Source organism: Sceloporus undulatus, chromosome 6, assembly GCF_019175285.1.
Source record: "Sceloporus undulatus isolate JIND9_A2432 ecotype Alabama chromosome 6, SceUnd_v1.1, whole genome shotgun sequence".
Taxonomy (NCBI): Eukaryota; Metazoa; Chordata; class Lepidosauria; order Squamata; family Phrynosomatidae; genus Sceloporus; species Sceloporus undulatus.
Genome location: NC_056527.1, coordinates 67,171,987 through 67,188,581, shown reverse-complemented (window position 1 = coordinate 67,188,581; position 16,595 = coordinate 67,171,987). Strand labels below are relative to the sequence as shown.

The 16,595-nt window shown below is 39.5% G+C and overlaps 1 protein-coding gene across 3 annotated transcripts in view; it reads left to right on the top strand.

Moving 5' to 3' along the window:
* Positions 1-16,595, top strand: part of TPK1 (thiamin pyrophosphokinase 1) — a 376,531-nt gene that overhangs the window by 287,861 nt on the left and 72,075 nt on the right. For 2 of the 3 annotated variants that reach the window (XM_042476580.1, XM_042476581.1), the window contains exon 9: positions 13,154-13,240. The exons of the other annotated variant lie outside the window; for it this stretch is intronic. In XM_042476580.1, the coding sequence (XP_042332514.1) occupies positions 13,154-13,240 (87 nt within the window). The remainder of the gene's footprint in view (positions 1-13,153; positions 13,241-16,595) is intronic. 3 annotated transcript variants of the gene reach the window in all.

The following is a 16,595-nucleotide window of genomic DNA, read 5'->3' as shown; positions in this document are numbered from 1 at the left end:
TGCACAGACATTCAGTGTTTTGCTGTTCTGTGCATTGAATGTGTTTCTCCAGAATGGCACATATATCACTTATTCTTTCTTAAACATGTTTGTTTCATATTTCATGTTGCAGAACGAAGCATCAGTAACCATAACCTAAAATATGTGATTATGAAAATGACTCAGTCTGTAGTTCATTTTTCCTGGACTGTACATCATATTAGGAATCACATTTCTAAATATTCTGTATGTGTGTGTGAATGTGTGTATTTTAAAGCTCCTTTTATATTCTCTAATGTGTTTTTTTCTCTGACAGAATAATTTGATACTTACTGGAATAGATGGTTTTTGGTGTTGTGTGGTTTTGGTTTTAATATAGAGGATTTTCCAAAAATGCTGTTCCCAACCTACTGCCTTAAATGGCTCATTCCAGCCAGAGCTGCACTATGTGAGTCTTCTGATCATGTGTTCCAGTTCACATCTGATATGCGCTACTTGAAATCAGCAGTCGAGAGCATGCATCATCTAGTATCATTGCCTAATCTCTGCAGGCAACCTGCTTTATTATGTTTACATTCTTAATGTAATTAATGATAAACTTTTGTAAAGAACTGTAATTTCATGATTATCATGTGCAATTTGGGAGGCCAAACAAACAGGAGAGTTCTCTACTGGCATTTCAGTGTGACAGAGAGAAAATAGTCCATAGCAGAGCCTTTTTTTTGGGGGGGGGGGGGATTGGCTGGGAAACAATGCAATTAATTATAGATGCCTATTCTAATTTTTAAAGGTCATTTCTGCAAAAACCAAGATAATGCAGTCTTTAACTGCTGCTTTGATTTGTTAGAGCAGAAGGACAATTAATTGCCCGTGCTTAATGTTGCCTGTTTGGACTCCCCTCTGTTCAGGAATCGGTGCTGTGTGTTGATTAAATGGCTACTGAGAGCTCTGATTCTTTTTATAAAATCCTGGATTCTGAAAAATATGGACAGGAATGGAGTTGGCGTATGGCAAAATGGTGAACGTTTACTACTGTATTATTGATAAGCAAAGTGGAATGGTTTCCAGTTGTTCTAAGCATCTTTAGCCCATTTTCCTTCTCTCTGATCTTTCTTTTCTCATATAAAATATTTGCCTCTTACCATCTGTTGGATGCATTTAATGTATGGTTTGTTTGGTTTATTTATGAGATTCATAAGGAACAGGAAGGGATAGGAAAGATTCAAATGATATGGATGCATGTTTGGTTCCACCATCTCTCCTCCCTTCTCTGACCCAATAATTCCCAGCTTTGCAGGAGAAAATTGAATAAAGTAAATACCAAAGATCTACACAAATTTTGATTCCTCAGACAAGATGTATCAAACGGCAACCTGCCAGGTGCTGGATAACCATGCTCACTGCTGACACATTTGCAGCACTAGGTGGGCACAGACTAGACATACATCAACCCCTTGGGGTGCTATCCCACAGGGCTGGCTAGGCTTACTGTGTGAATTCACTCATTTCCTTATTAAAAACATGTAGAGCTTCATTCTTCAATGAATATTATGCAGTACCTTACAAATTAAAAAAAAAAACATAAGAGTTTATTCTTTTAAAAAAAGAGAAAAAGTCAACATGAACATTAGCTCTAATGAAAGGTACCACACTGTTTTTCCTCCAGCATCCTTGCTGTGCCAGAATATCACAATGGTGATTTGGCAATAAAGCATAGGAAGGAGGGAACTAGCTGAGTTTCTTAGCCTTTGGCTCCTTTAATACATTTGCCAGCTGACAATTAATTACAATGTCTGATGCTAAGAACTGGCCAAGGACTAAAGCCCCATGCTGTATATCAACCACCAGCCGAGATTTTTCAGATGGAAACAAAGTTGTGTCACTACAAATACAAGCTGTCACTGTGAATTACCATTTTTTTCTTATCTTTCTCTTCTCTTCTGGTTCACTTCAGAATCCTGCACGAGTTCCTTTGCCAAATGCCCAGTTGTATCCATTGCTCAGAGTCTGCAAGAGTATTTGTTACTGCTAGCTGAACAGTAAGCTGATTCCTGTGAAGAGCATGGGATGGATGTGTGGGTGGGTGTTAAACTTCACAATATGCTGTGTAGCCTGCGGCTCCATTTCTTCTTCTTTAAATAAACAAGCAATGACCATTTTCAGTGAGTGAGCAATACTGTTCTGGACTGAGACTACCACACATTGGGAAGGAGATTAATCCTTTCTTTTCCAGCTGCTTCCCTCCAAAATTCTCCACACAGACAGTCATAGTAGTTGAACAAAGAAAGGGAAAGGTTTCATAGACACCAATTGAAACTTTTTTTTCACTCCTAAACTGCGGAAAGAAAAGGGGGAAATTACAGGATTGGAAGCGAAAGGAAAATACTATAAGGCATTTCTATGAAGAATACTCAAAATTGTTTAAGGAAAAGAAAAAGAGTTGATAGAATATTTCGAACAGGAAGAAATTTCCAAAAGAAAGGTAGAAGAAAGATAATTTTTAGAATTGGATATATCAAAATTGGAAATAATTCAGGCTATTCGTAGTTTAAAAGAAAATAAAGTTCCAGACACAGATGGGCATATAGCTAAGATTTTTGAAAATAAACTTTTAGATCCATTACATGAAACAATGAATAGAATCTATCTTGATAAATACATATGTTATCTTCTTTGAAGAAAAACACTGCAGTTGAATTGATATTAGGTGATTAAACAAATCTCATCTGTGGCGGCATATTTAGACATACTTGTTAGTAGCATTTGATGCTAAATTTGATGACAAATTAGTGGTGCTTGTATTGATGTATGCACCAAGGCACAGAGGTGATTTACCCTGACACATCAGGAGAGGTAGCTGTTGCACTAAGCTGGCGCTGCCAGGCTGGGCCTCAGAGTGTCCCTGGAAGCCTTGTGATGGCAATCCCATCATGAGGCTTTGTGCATGAATACAAGGGACTCTTGCTAGGCTGGTCCCCTCTTGTGGCTGATATATAAGGAAAGAAGGGACACAATAAATTGTCGGAAAGTTACCAAAAGGGATGGATAGAGAGAAGAAGGGGGGCTGCAGGACAGGTGGATACAGGTGACCATACCCTCAAACCTAGATTTTGGACATGATACTTTGATTGACTAATTTGAATGCCCAGCACTAAGGTTTGACCTATATGGGTTTCCATTCCCAGGTAGACTAGTAGCGATATCTGCATTGAATTACAGCCCATGACCCAGTGTCCACTTTATGTTGGTGCAAATACTTAAGGCTTAGTAAAAGTTAAAAATAGCAATTTTGCAATGTTTACCTTAATAACAAAGGTTAAGACTTTCAAATGATCAGAAGCAAAAAAGTAAATATTAATGTAGTTTAAAGACTTCCAATCAAATGACTTCCAAGACAACTTATAGTATGATTACACTGCAGTTCCATATATGTTTAATTGAAAGTAAGTATGCACTGTATTCACCAGGACTTGTTCTTGAGCAAATATATTTATGTCTGCAGCCTAAATATACACAAAATTAGCCACCTTACTTCCTGTGGTCCAGTGGAAGGGGCCAGAGCATTCTTCAGGTCTCAGGAAATTGATATTTTGGAATAAAGTTCTCATTGGACTTTATCACATGAAGGAGATAGAGTGTTTTTCCCATGAATATCCTGGGGAAATCGCGTAATTACATGTAATGATTTCACACGACGTCGCACAAAACCCACCATTAATGTGGTCACAAAGAAACATTAATGTGCATGTTTTTACTTTCAAGATTTCAGTGGCAATGCATTTCCAATATCACTTTGTTTGCGCAATTGCGTGTGATAATCATTCATGCAATTGCACACCATTTCCACTTCATTTGTGGGATGCTTTAAATGTGCTTTAATCTCTCTTTAATGTCAAAATCAGCCCCAGTGTGATAAACTTGACTGTCAAAGAGGATGAAGGCTTGGATCCTGTAGCTACTCCTTATCCATCCATTTACTGAAAGAACATCATGCTGAGAAAGTCTTCCAACTAGTCCTTGTTCCTCTTCCTATGATAAGAGACCAGAAATTTTCATTACCATGCTTTGCCAGTCTCCATCCAGTCCTTATTTCCATAGTTCATAGCAAGATATTATAGATGAGAAAATGAACACCTATTCAACTTGACAATTGCTTGTTCCAAAATTTGACACTCATTGTAATGGGCAGTGATGGACATATAATCTTTGCCAGTGCCAAAAGTGACGGTAGTTGGTGGAAATGTTTTATTCTGTCTTTTTTCTTTTCATTTCATAGCTGTCTCACAAAATCAGGAGACCAGGGTTAGCTTTGTTGAAGATACATGGCCAATTTGAGAGGTTGGGTATTTATCAAGGCCCAAATACTGGCAAAGTGTCCACCATTCCAACAGAGCCATTATGTCAAGTCATTTCCAACTTATGGAGACCCTAAGGTGAACCATAGGGTTTTCTAGGGCTGAGAGTGTATGATTCAACCAAGGTCACCCAATGGATTTGTTTGGCTAAGAGGGGAATACCATTTTGTTTGCAAGTGAGAGTTCCTGTGGTCAAATCTACCCCCTCCCCTACTGCCACCACTCCCCTCCTCTCCTCCTCTTTTTCTTTTTAAATAGAAATATAAATAATAGAAAATTTAAATATCAAGGAGAAGGCTCCTCTGATCCAGGCCCTGTAGCACTGGGTGTAACATTTCTTTTAAAACCCTCTTCAACACTTACACGGTTGCTACCCTTACAAGTGAAATACCGATATAGCAATCCAACTAGCTGAAATGAAGTCTCAGCTATATTTTGCCACCTGAAGAAGTTAGAAGTGTTGTTAGTATTGGGAATCTCAAGAGAAAGAAAGTGTGCAGTGTATTTAGGATTGCAGTTTAACTAATACCAACAGCAGATCTGTATTTATTGTAAACAAGAATAATAAATAATAAATTACAGGGAGTGCCTGCTGATCTAATGAGTTAGGTACTGCAGCACTGTCAGAAACTGGAATCAATCAAAACGCAGGAGCCATGTAGGGGACATAAGGGAATTACGTTGGCTTGCTTAGGACTGCTTGCACACCCCATGTGCCCCGGCATGTACTCTGCTTGTAAAGTCTGTTATTTGGCTTCATATTTTTGGTATCTCAGCTCACTTTTCAAGCAGTGCGTGTGTGTGCACAGTCAATCCCAAGCAAGCCTCCATGGGCAAGAAGGACTCACAAAAGAGTGAGTCCCTCATTGGATTAATGGAACTTGTCCTTAATTTGCAAGCATTGAAAGAATGAGTTGTTAGATAATGGGGCATCAAAAGGTGAGGACTTCCTGTATTATTAAGCTAAATAATGAATAGAAATCAGACTTCCTTGCACATCTGATCTCATTTGATTTCTGAGAGTAAGAGGGGCCAAGTCTGGTTAGTCAGGCCTTGTATGGGAGAACACCAGGGAATATCAGGGGCAAATAGGTATTGCTGGGAAACCCTAGAAAGCCTTTGGTAATAATTTGCTAATACTGTTAGTGTTAACAATACTGGCCAAGATGGCACTGTGTACTGACTCACAATAAAGCATCTTCCAATGTACTTAATATTAATTTTTTCCCAAAGTAAATGAAAAAAATGGTGAACAAAACTATCTAGTTGTATATCTTTCTCTCACATGTGGAAGTATGAGACTGGCTTACTTGTGCATTTACCAGTCCATGCACACAGCGTACTTCTGTCTAAAAAATCTAATATTTGGAGAAAGAATTTAAACAACCTTGTAGTTAAACTTCTCTAAATGGAGACGTGCTCCAAGCCAGAAATCCCTCTTCATTAAAGGAGACATTTTAGAAGTCACTCCTCGTACACTAAATCTTTCCCATGCTTGGAATATGGGAAACTTCCCTAGAGATGTAATTTAGCCTGGTTTTCTAGCTGGTTGGCAGTTTCCCTTGTGTAGTATGGTTTTTAAGGGAGGGAGCATTGAAATTCATTGACCAGCAGTCGGAATAAGTAGAGTCTAGGAAGGCCTGTATACTACATGCTGTTTCTGCACATTGGAATTGGCTCCTAGTTACAGGCATGTACAAAGGCAACAAAAGCTCCCTGACTCAGACAATTTCCAAATTGCAAGGAAGGTCAGTGTGTCTTGACAGGTTGATGATTCTATCACAGATAAGCATACTTTATGGGGGTTTTATGGCAAGAGAGCATTCTGTATTAATAATGGCCAAAAGACCCAGCTGCCCTTCTGAAGCAGCCTCCCAAGTAAACATTAATCACATTTTCTCAGACTGGTTTCTCAGAGAAATATTTCCTCATCTATTCTGTAGCTATTTCTGAGGCAGCCAACAAGTTACAGTGATCTGAAAAATTAATCAAGAAACAATTATCATCTGTTGATGGCTACAGAGGAAGGGAGGAGGATGAAATATCTATTTTAGTTTGCTGTGTGTATGCACCTGTAAATGTGTGTTTACTATATCTCCTTGTTTTTCATACAGTTTGCCCCTATTCATTAAATATAGATTTTCATTGTTAAACATGTATGTTGTATTTATCAATATCAGATAATTAACGGCCTAATTCCCATTATGCTTTAAACAGGATCGTGATTCCTAATGGTCCAGTTTAAACCACCATGGTTCCCACTTAATTCAAATCGCTGAAGCGATTCGGAAAGGGGAGCCATGGTTTTTACCCATTTTTACCCATTTAACCCGCATCAAAGAGACGCTGATAAAATGGGGTGATTTGGGGGCTGAATCGGTTTATTTGCAAATAAATTGATTCAGCCCAAGTGGGATCCAGGCAGGTTTGAATCAGATTCGAATCCACCCTGGTTCCCACTGGCAGTGGCTTCCCCAGCCTCCCGGCCATACTTCCATGCCTTCTCTATCCTTCTGGCCTGCCTCTCTCCTTTCACCCCGGCCTCTCCTCCACCCCAGGTATGGCCTGGGAAACGGAGGGAGGCATGGCTGGGAAGCTGCAGCTGTCACTTCCTACACCGATTCTTGAAACTGGCATAAACATAGTGGAAATCACTCTGTTTGCTGAACCAGTTTCATGATCGATTCAGGAATCAAATCAAAAGGTAAGTGGGAATGAGGCCAATAATGAAGTTATGTTAGTATTCATAACCTCAATGAAACAAGGGTGTCTTAACACTCAAGGGATCCTGTCAAGGAACCAACTGAGAAATTATTTTGCATAAAAATGAGGGGAGGGGGGTCTGTGCAAAAAAAAAAGGTGTTTTGGTGAAGAAAATGTGTATTCTGTGAAAAATCCAATCCTTTTTCCAGGGGAAAGATATTTTGTACAAAATATACTGGTTCTTATGCCTGTTTTCTGCCCCGAAGTGCATGTTTTGGGGAATCAGATCATTTTTATGCAAACAAATTTTCCTGGACAAAGTCCCAAAAGTATGAGCAGTGCTCAAAAACAACATAGAAATCTTCATATTCTCAAAGCACAGGAACAGAATCACTGAAATTATGCATTGTTGCATGCAGTAATGAAATAAAAGGTTTACATCCCTAGACAATAACTGTTAAAACCAAAATTAGCATTTCATAGTTAATGGGAAAATTAGGATTTAAATAATTTAAATAAAATTGTGACTAAATAAAGTACAGTCAAAAGGACATTCATCCTCAGTATTCACAAAATGAGGCTTTAGGTGCTGCATTTGGAATGACAAATGGTTTATATTCATAAAACATAATGCTTTTATACTGGTGTTTTGTGTATTCCTACAGAGCAGGAGGTTGGACTGCGTGGCCCTTGTGATTCCTTTCAACACCATGATTCTAAATCTCCTGCTTCCTGCTGTGGCCCCAAGCTAGCAGGAATTGGCAGAAACATTGCCAATAATTTTGTAGACCCCATTTTCAGAGGTCAGTGTGGGTCTGGGAATCATGTAGAGGGCACTGGTGCAATGGGAATGGTGACCAGATCCCATGTTAGAAGAGGTGCTAAGGAGGAAGATGTGGGGGGAAAGATCTCTCTTAGATAAAAAAATTAACTAGAAAGGATATGAGGTTCAGACCAAAAGGAAACAAAATAGTAATGAACAGAGGTCTGTATAAATATCAGTGGTTCAAGAAGGAAAAATTGTTCTGTTTCTCTTATAAATAGAATAACTGGGGATTAGCCCAATAAGGGGTGTAGGTCAGTATGTGACCAGTTTTACTGGAAAACCAGTACAGATCAAGCCCTTCTAATAAGAGGGATTGATTCACGGAAGATTGCAGGATCAAAAGCCCTTTAACTTTAACACAATTTGATTGAAAAAAAATCTCTCCATATACAGTTCAACAGCATGTCCTAAGATGTTTAAACCATTTAGCACATGGTGTTACCAGCCTGGGATCCTGTTGGATAGCACTGCATAAATGGTGGCATGAAGGGAAAGGCATGGGCTCAGCAACTGTGAAGAATTAATGCATTATTCATTGCCTTGTTTTCCAGCATGAGGATGTGTCCTTGTAGCTAAAGAAATTATAAGAAGGCTTTTAGAAAATCTCCACTGCCACAGGAAAAGAAATTTTCCAAGCCAACTTCCATCAGAACCCAGACATTGGAAAAATAACCTACTCAGAGCTGGCAGTCATCTTCTGCCAACCACAGTGAGATAAATGCATTACTTCCTTGGCTACCGTTGTGTGGCCAACAGGATTCTAGCTTTAGTTCGCTATATCAGTACACTAATATTATTATTTTGATCAGCCAGATCAAAGTAGTAAGAGGCAGGCTTGCAAACCATTGGCTTTCAGTAGTGTGCACCCTTCTGCTTGTTGAACTGTAAAGTGAGACTTGCATCTTTACACTCTTTCCTTCTCTGTAAGGCAGGCAAAAACTTGATTTTATGTGTAAGAAGATACAGTACTCAGCTGGATCAGCAACTACCTTATCTGCCTTGTTGATAAAAGATCCCTCTTGCCAGAGGTATTGTCTCATTCCAGCTAGAGAATGTGCAGAAAATCTGTATGATCAGCAATAAAGCCAGCAGATACCACCACTTCTTGGAGTCAGGAATCTTTTTCGGCATTCAGAGTCAATATGTGTGTTTTTCTTTACTCCCACCTCAAAGATTTCTCACTTGTAAAAGAAAAATGTTTGTACCTGTGTATCCATTCACATATTAAATTTTCTAGGTGGAAAATTAAAGGGGATTATATAAATTAATGAATATTAGATTTAGCAACACCTGGTAGTTAAGTGGAGCTGCCACATACAGAGGGAATATATTTCTAAATACTAGGTGCTTAACACATCCTTATATCCTCATTTGCAAGCACTCAGAAATGTGTGGCTGTTGTTGCTGGGAAAAATGATGAACAAGGCCAGCTTTGTTTGAGCCAGCTCATCAGTTCTTTTTAAAGAATTATCACAACTTGTGTAACATTTGTAGTTATAGAGTATGGTCTGACTCTAATTTACGCACAGATGCAGCTATTTGAAAGGGGGCATAGCAAGTGGGTGGTTTAATGAGTGGTGAAACTCACGCTTTGCTTGCAAAAGGTCTTAACTTCATTATTAAAATCTGGCCCTGTCTTATTAAATGGGTCTCAGGTGTCAGGGCTGGGAAATAATTATGTGTCAACTATATTGGAAATGCAGTACATTCATAACACTTCCATAAAAAGACACAGGAAATGGGTAAGAGAAATAAAGATTAGGATCAGAGGCTTGATGTAGTATGGTACTGTGCAAAGTACATACAAAAGAACTAGAAAGAAGAAGAAATAAGTCTATATTAACAAATATTCTTACTTCCCATGGATGTGATGAGGACAAGTGCTGGTTTAGGTTTCTGTACAGATTTGGGCAGGAATAGCAGTGGGGGTAGTAGTGGTTTGAGTGTTGTACTGTGACTCTGGAGACCAGGGTTCGATTCCCAGCTCGGCCATTAAATCCACTCGATGACCTTGGGCAAGTCACGTGCTCTCAGCCTCAGGGAAAATCAGTGGCAAACCTCCTCTGAACCAAGCTTACAAGAAAAGCCCATGATAGTTTTGCCTTAGGATCGCCATAAGTTGGAAATGACTTGAAGGCACACAAGAACAACAGTACAGCAAAAGCTGGTGTGATTCTAGCCTGCTGAGCAGAATAGCTTGAAGAAATCTCTTGGAATACTTGGAAGAGAAAACAGGTGGACTGAAAAGGGAAGGTAAAATGCAAATGTTTTGGTTTGGTTTGGGTTTTGCCCTGTAACAAAAAACAGTATTTGAGTTGATTCTTGGTTCATGGATGATGATTTTTTAAAAAATTGTTAAGTGAGATCATAGCAAAGGTTTGTGAGCAGTTGCTAAAGAGATCTCAAATGTTTTCTAGCATCATAGGAAGGTGCTTGGATTTTTATTTCTTTTTAAAAATCTCCTTTCAATATAAATTTCATTTGGCATGGGGGAATATATTATACAAGTGATATCTCACTTCACATAGGCCAGATCAGATATTTGCTGGGTATTTCCTTCTGTGAGCAGACACCTTTCCTGTCTTTAGGGATTGTCTTCTTATCTGTGCATTGCTCTAAGAACCACTGCAAGAATAAAAGGATAACTATTGTTATAGATCCCAAACAATGTTGGTTTTGTTGTGAAAAGACAAAGTAAGTAGGTATAACTGACTCAGACACAATATTAGATTTATTAACGGCTGGGCTGAATATACTGTATCAGATTGGGAAAATGAATGCATCCCTCCTTCTCCTCCTCTTGAATATATTAAGTGTGAATATAGCATAATGACCTAACTGATTCATGTTTATGGGTCATGTTTTAAAAACCAAATAGGTTTGCAGAGATAAAAATATTTCATAATGTGCTAGAATTGTACTATAATAGTTATAATAATTATTATTGTTTTGGGTTATTTTTTGTTTTGTTTAAATAGGCTCCAACAAATAACCCCCCCTCAGTTTTTAAAAGGTGAAATAAACTAACGTTACTAACAAATTGATTAGTTAGTAAGAAAGGAGTAAAGGTTTTAGCTAGCCAAGCAAATCCTTAGAAAAGCAAGACATTCCTTGTATTTGCATGCACATAGACACACTGCCTTCAGACAACCATTCACTTCCCTTCAAACAGGAAAAAAATTGCAAATGTAATTTCTATATGTTTCTGTGGGATATATAATTATGTCAATTTATACAAGCACAGAATTTAAATTTTCTTACCCAGCCCTTGAGTGTAATTTTCCCCATACAGCTCTGCATTCAAGTTCAAGATGCAGGCCTTTAAATCTATCATGAGCCTTGTGGTGCACTGGCAGTTTCTAACACTCTGACACCTGTAAGTGTAGAAAATCTAAGTGGAGTCATTTTTGTGACTTCAGAAACTGTAGAGGTTATAATTTTTCCTGCATTTCAAGCTCTGCAGAGGTTTGATTGCTGGTGGCTGTGGTGCACAGCTAGCACACACAGGAGTAATAAAAATGTGTAACTAAAGACTTCAGTAAATTTTTTTGAAGCCTCCAGTTTGTTATGTTGTGGTTCAGTATAATATCGTAACAACTAGGACGGATTCAGGTATTGTATAGAATGCTAACGAAGTTATATTAGTGTCCTGCTGAATTATCATAATTATATTATGGTCTTGCATGGAATATTATTGAATATTTTCAGTCTTGATGAGCAACTGTTTTTTCTAGAGGACCACTTTGAGAAGGAGAGTATCCAAGTATCCAACATTCTCTTACATTGTCCACCATTGTGCCCATCATATTTTTTTCATCAGTGGAATAGTATAGATGCTAAATTGTAGCACCTCTCTTCAAGGTCAGTTTCAGCCCAAGAACTAGTAGCTGCTTTAAGTTTAAACTTTTCTTTATAAAGGAGACCATGTCTGAGCTATTTGCAAAACATTCTGGCAGTCAGAGCATCTGAGGAAACCTGTGAGATCAGAGGTAATGGGAATGACAGGCTAGGAATCTGCCTGGTATCTGTTTATAGGGCCCCATTCCCACTGGCTTATAAAGCGGATCAAGACTCAGATTTTGGGAGCATCGTTACCATTTGAGCATACATTTGATCCTCATTAAACCGATTTCGTTCCCATTGGAATTTGGATCTAATCCCCATGTAATCGATTTTTCCAGGGAAAACCCGAATTGGGGGGGGGGGTCGAACCCAGGTTAATTTGACTGCACTTTTCCGGAGGTTTTTCTTGCACCTCCCGTCCGATCCACAGCAAATGAATGGGAGCGACCAGGATGTCTGATTTGGTAACTTGGGGATGGGAGGAGCAGTGCTCAAGGGGCTGGCTTGGGGGACTCACCAGCACCATGGGTCAAAAAAACCCGGGTCCGTTTGCACCCTTTCATAATGGGAACGAGGGACCAGATTTGACTACAACTCGGAAAAAAGATCCAAGTCAGAATTGCAGCAAAATACGTCGCTTTATATGCCCAGTGGGAGTGGGGCTTAGGAATCTTCAGAGAAGTTTCTAACTGCTCCCCTTTCCTGATCTCTCTTCTTCCTCATACTGCTTACATCTGAAGGCTCTTGCTCTTCTCCCTTTCCTGTCTCTGGTCTCAATCTTCTCTCTCCTGTTTACAAGCAACTAGAGATGCTCACCTCTCCTGCTCTTCTTCTCTGCTCTAGGGCCACAACAAACTACAATTCCCAGAATTCCATAGCATGGACCCATGGCAGTTAAAGTGGTGTCAAACTGGATTATTACTACAGTGTGGATGTAGCCTAGGACTCTTCTTAAGGGTTGATATCATGTTTTAAAAACAGCATGGGTTGTCTGTGTTTGGGACATGGCAGAAAGGTTCTAGTGTAGGTCATGTACTGTATATTAATTTCAAAAATGTAGAAAATGGAAGTTCAGAATGAAAATAATAACTTTTCTTTCCTCAACCATGAGAGAGCTCAAAAAAGCTACATTTTGGAATAGAACCTCCAAGCTCTGGTCATGAGACCCTGTGCAGCATGGGATGGGAATATAGAACGCATGTGGGAAGAGTTAGGGCAAATCATGGAGCCTGCTAAATTGATGCTTAAGTCCTGCTTGCAAGCAGAGGTGTGATAACATAGCCTTGCTGCTAAGGACTTCTGTGTGGTTAAGCTTTTACCCATTCCCACCCATGAGGTTTTTTTTCCCCTTGAGGGTTTAAATGTCAAGGCAATAAAAGCAGACATGTTTATCACAGTTAGTACATCCTCTCCCAGGGCAGTCTTTTATTTCCATTTTACTCTTTAGGATATATCCATTGCTTGTCCACAGTGGAAGGGCCCCCAGATGGAAGACGTGAAAGTGAAAATTGCATTGCTTACTTCAGCAGGGCCAGTATGTAAGCCAGTGATAAAACAGATGTTGCATCTTGATCTCTGCAATGTGAATGTGGACTTTTCCCTCTTTCCTTTATTGCTCTTTTCTTTCTTCCTCAGTAGAATTTTTTTTTTCTCCTTTCTTGGTCTTCCCTTTCTCCCACTGTAGAGATATTATTTTATGTCTTAAAGATAAAAATTACAAGAACACGCACTCACAACATGCTCATTTTTCTCATTTTTAATTTGATTATGAACTTGGTTTGACTTCTCTCATCTGTCTAAAGAATAGCAATAAAATCTTATATTTTAAACTTTTACTAGTACTAATATATCAGTAATATATGGGGAATTAATGACCATAAAGAATCACATCAGCAGTCCTTCCTCCAGTTAAGAAGGAGAAAGTTTGGGTCCTCCAGATGTTTTGTACTGCAACTGCCATCATATCTTGCTATTGGCCCTGCTCAGAGGAATGGTAGAAATTGCAGTTCCACAACATCTGGAGGGAAACATGTTCCTTATTTCTGAAAAGTTGTATAGCTTTTGGTGTGTGGACAGACCGTACTGCTGATTAGACTAGTCTAATCTACTGGGATTTCTAAAAAGTAATTACAGTATACAGTATTAGACCAGTTCAAGATCTTGATGTGTTTTTATTCTCTCTGCATCATTAATTTCATTCATAGCTCAACACACAAAACAAACAAATAAATTAGATTACATCTTCATCACAGTAAGAGCAGCATTAAGTCTTTAGAAACTATTGATTTTACTATAATAAACTTTCTTAATCTATATCTTTTGTCAAGATACTGTAGTAGTAAATATAAGATCTGCCCTTGCTTTGGGGAAAAAAACCCAAATTTTGCAATGGAGAAGCTGCATTTATCTTACGCACCTTTGAACTGTGTGCATTGCAGAGAGTAAACATGGAGAATATTAATTCACTGTCCTATACCTCCCAATTTATCACAGATGAAAAGAGGGACATATGTGTCCAAACAACATCAAAGTGTGGTCAAGATGGTAAAAGTTATTAATGAGAAAGAGCACACGGGTTTGTTTTTGCCTGAGCCTTATGGGAAGGGCAGGAATTCTCCCCGTCTGCATTCCCTAGGACTGAAGCAGAGTGCAAACTACTATTACACTTTGAATTCAATATGCAGCAATTGACATATGCTGAAGAAAAAGTGGGAAACTGGGGCATCTACAGAATGGGAAGAAACGCTGGCATTGGGGTGGAGTTCGGGCATGGTGATGGCACACTGCACACTCCAGCTCTTTCCTGATGCCAGTGTCACACTGCATGCACACCCGCATGGCAGGTGGCGTCACACCATTTCTTTGGCGCAGCATTTAGATGCATTGCACCAAAGAAATGCCCAAAAGCTGTCACTATTGCAGCAATGGCAGTTTTTTGCTGGATCGAGGTTGTGGCATGTGGTTGCTGTGGTCCAGATCCAGCGCTGAAAGGAGCGGCGGGACGCTGCTCTATTGGGGCAGTCTGTTTAGCCCTTAAGACACTTTAAAAGTGGGACAGCAGAGGATTAATCAGGACTGCCCCAAGTCAGTCCCAAAGCATTGTTTCAGAATGTTTCTGCACAAATTTTTGAAACCTGTTGTTTTTGTTTGTCTTCCTCTCTGTTGATGTAGTTGCCATGTTGTGAAAGATTTTATCTCCAGGGTTGTTATTATTGTTGTTGTTTTCAAAACAGCTGTTTTGCTGCATTACGTAATGTAAGGGCTCAGCTGCTTTTGGTAGCTAGTGGATTCTGGAAGACCCGATTGTCGTGTCCTTGTTCTTCTGGCTAGATGCTACTAACAGGTGCATTCCCCAAGTGTTTTTTCTGCATGTGCCTTTGCATTCTCCTTCCAGTCTCTCCTGTTGTATTTCATTAATCAATGTTCCATTAAAAGGCAGAATAAGTTGCATATTTTCCCTACCTTGGCCAATTAGATTAAAAGGAAGATAATTCTGCTGTAAAGTCACAATGTGTTCAAAAAGGTAAAGAAAAGAAGGCCTTCTTAATGGGATGTTGTTGTTTATTCTTTATTCAAATTATAAGCCTGAGTTCAGCAAAGTCCTCTTTTTTGGCGGGGGTCAGGGATAATTTTTACTGATTTCCTCCTTCAGTTTCCCATGCAATTAAACATCATTTTGAATGTTTCCCAGTCCCAGCTTTTAGGACAGTCTTGGGGAATTGCAGTGGATCCAAAAATTAGTTATGAATGAATTCACACTGCACTTCCCCTTACTCGCCTTTGGGAGGATATGCCTCTTCTAATTGGCTGTCAAACACTATACTGTGTGAATGAAAATCCTCCCCAAGTGAGTTTAGTTTATGCCACGTAGCCTGTATTTGTCAGGTCATCCCAAATATGTCCTTCAGATTTGGTGAAAACCCAATGAAATAAATAATTGGGGTTCCCCTCCCACACGAATTGAGTGTATGCCACATAGCCTGTATTTCAAATCAGATCATTCAAAATATAACTTCCACATTTGGTGAAAATTTGTTCAGCTGTTTTTGCAAGACACAGTAACAGACAGAAATGTTTAATTCTGTAGGTTACATTGTTATCCTCACAACAAGCCTTTGAGATAATATAATCTGAGAATGATCCAGTGTGTATTGGTTTGAATGGCAGTTAGAACTCAATTCGCATTTACGTAAATTCAGAATGTGTTCTGGCCTCACTTTCTTTTCATTCGAAATTAAGAGAAATTCCTCACTTGTGATAAAGTCCCTTGTTTTTCCCACACTCCCTCCCTCCCCCTCCCTTCCTTCCTTTTTCCTTTCCTTCCTTCTTTATTTCCTTGCTTCTTTCTTTCCTCCCTTTCTCCTTTCTTCCTCTTCCTGCTTCCATCTTCTTTCCTTCCTTCCCTCCCTCCCTCCCTCCCTCCTTCCCTCCCTCCTTTTTTCTTTCTTTTCTTCCTCCTACCCTCCCTTCTTTCTTTCCTTCTTCGCTTCCTTGATTCTTTCTTTCTTTCTTTCTTTCTTTTCTTTTCTTTTCTTTTCTTTTCTTTCTAGAGGACAAGGAGGAGGATGGGGAAAGAGACAAGGGCGCCCACCCACTACATTGTCCTCCTCCTCCTTTGCCGAGCCATTCACCTTCAAGCAGCAAGGCTGCCCGCCTGGCAAAACCCCCAGGCCACTCAAAGGGGAATGACTCGGCAGAGGAGGAGCACAATGCGGTGGGCAGGTGTCCTTGTCTCTTTCCCCCATCCTCTCTTGTCTCTTTCCCCCATTGCTGGGTGGGCAGCCTTGGGAGGAGGAACGGGGGGGGGGGGACAGGGGGAAAGAGACAAGGCAACCTGCCCACTGCATTGTCCTCCTCCTATGCTAATAATAATAATAATAATAATAATA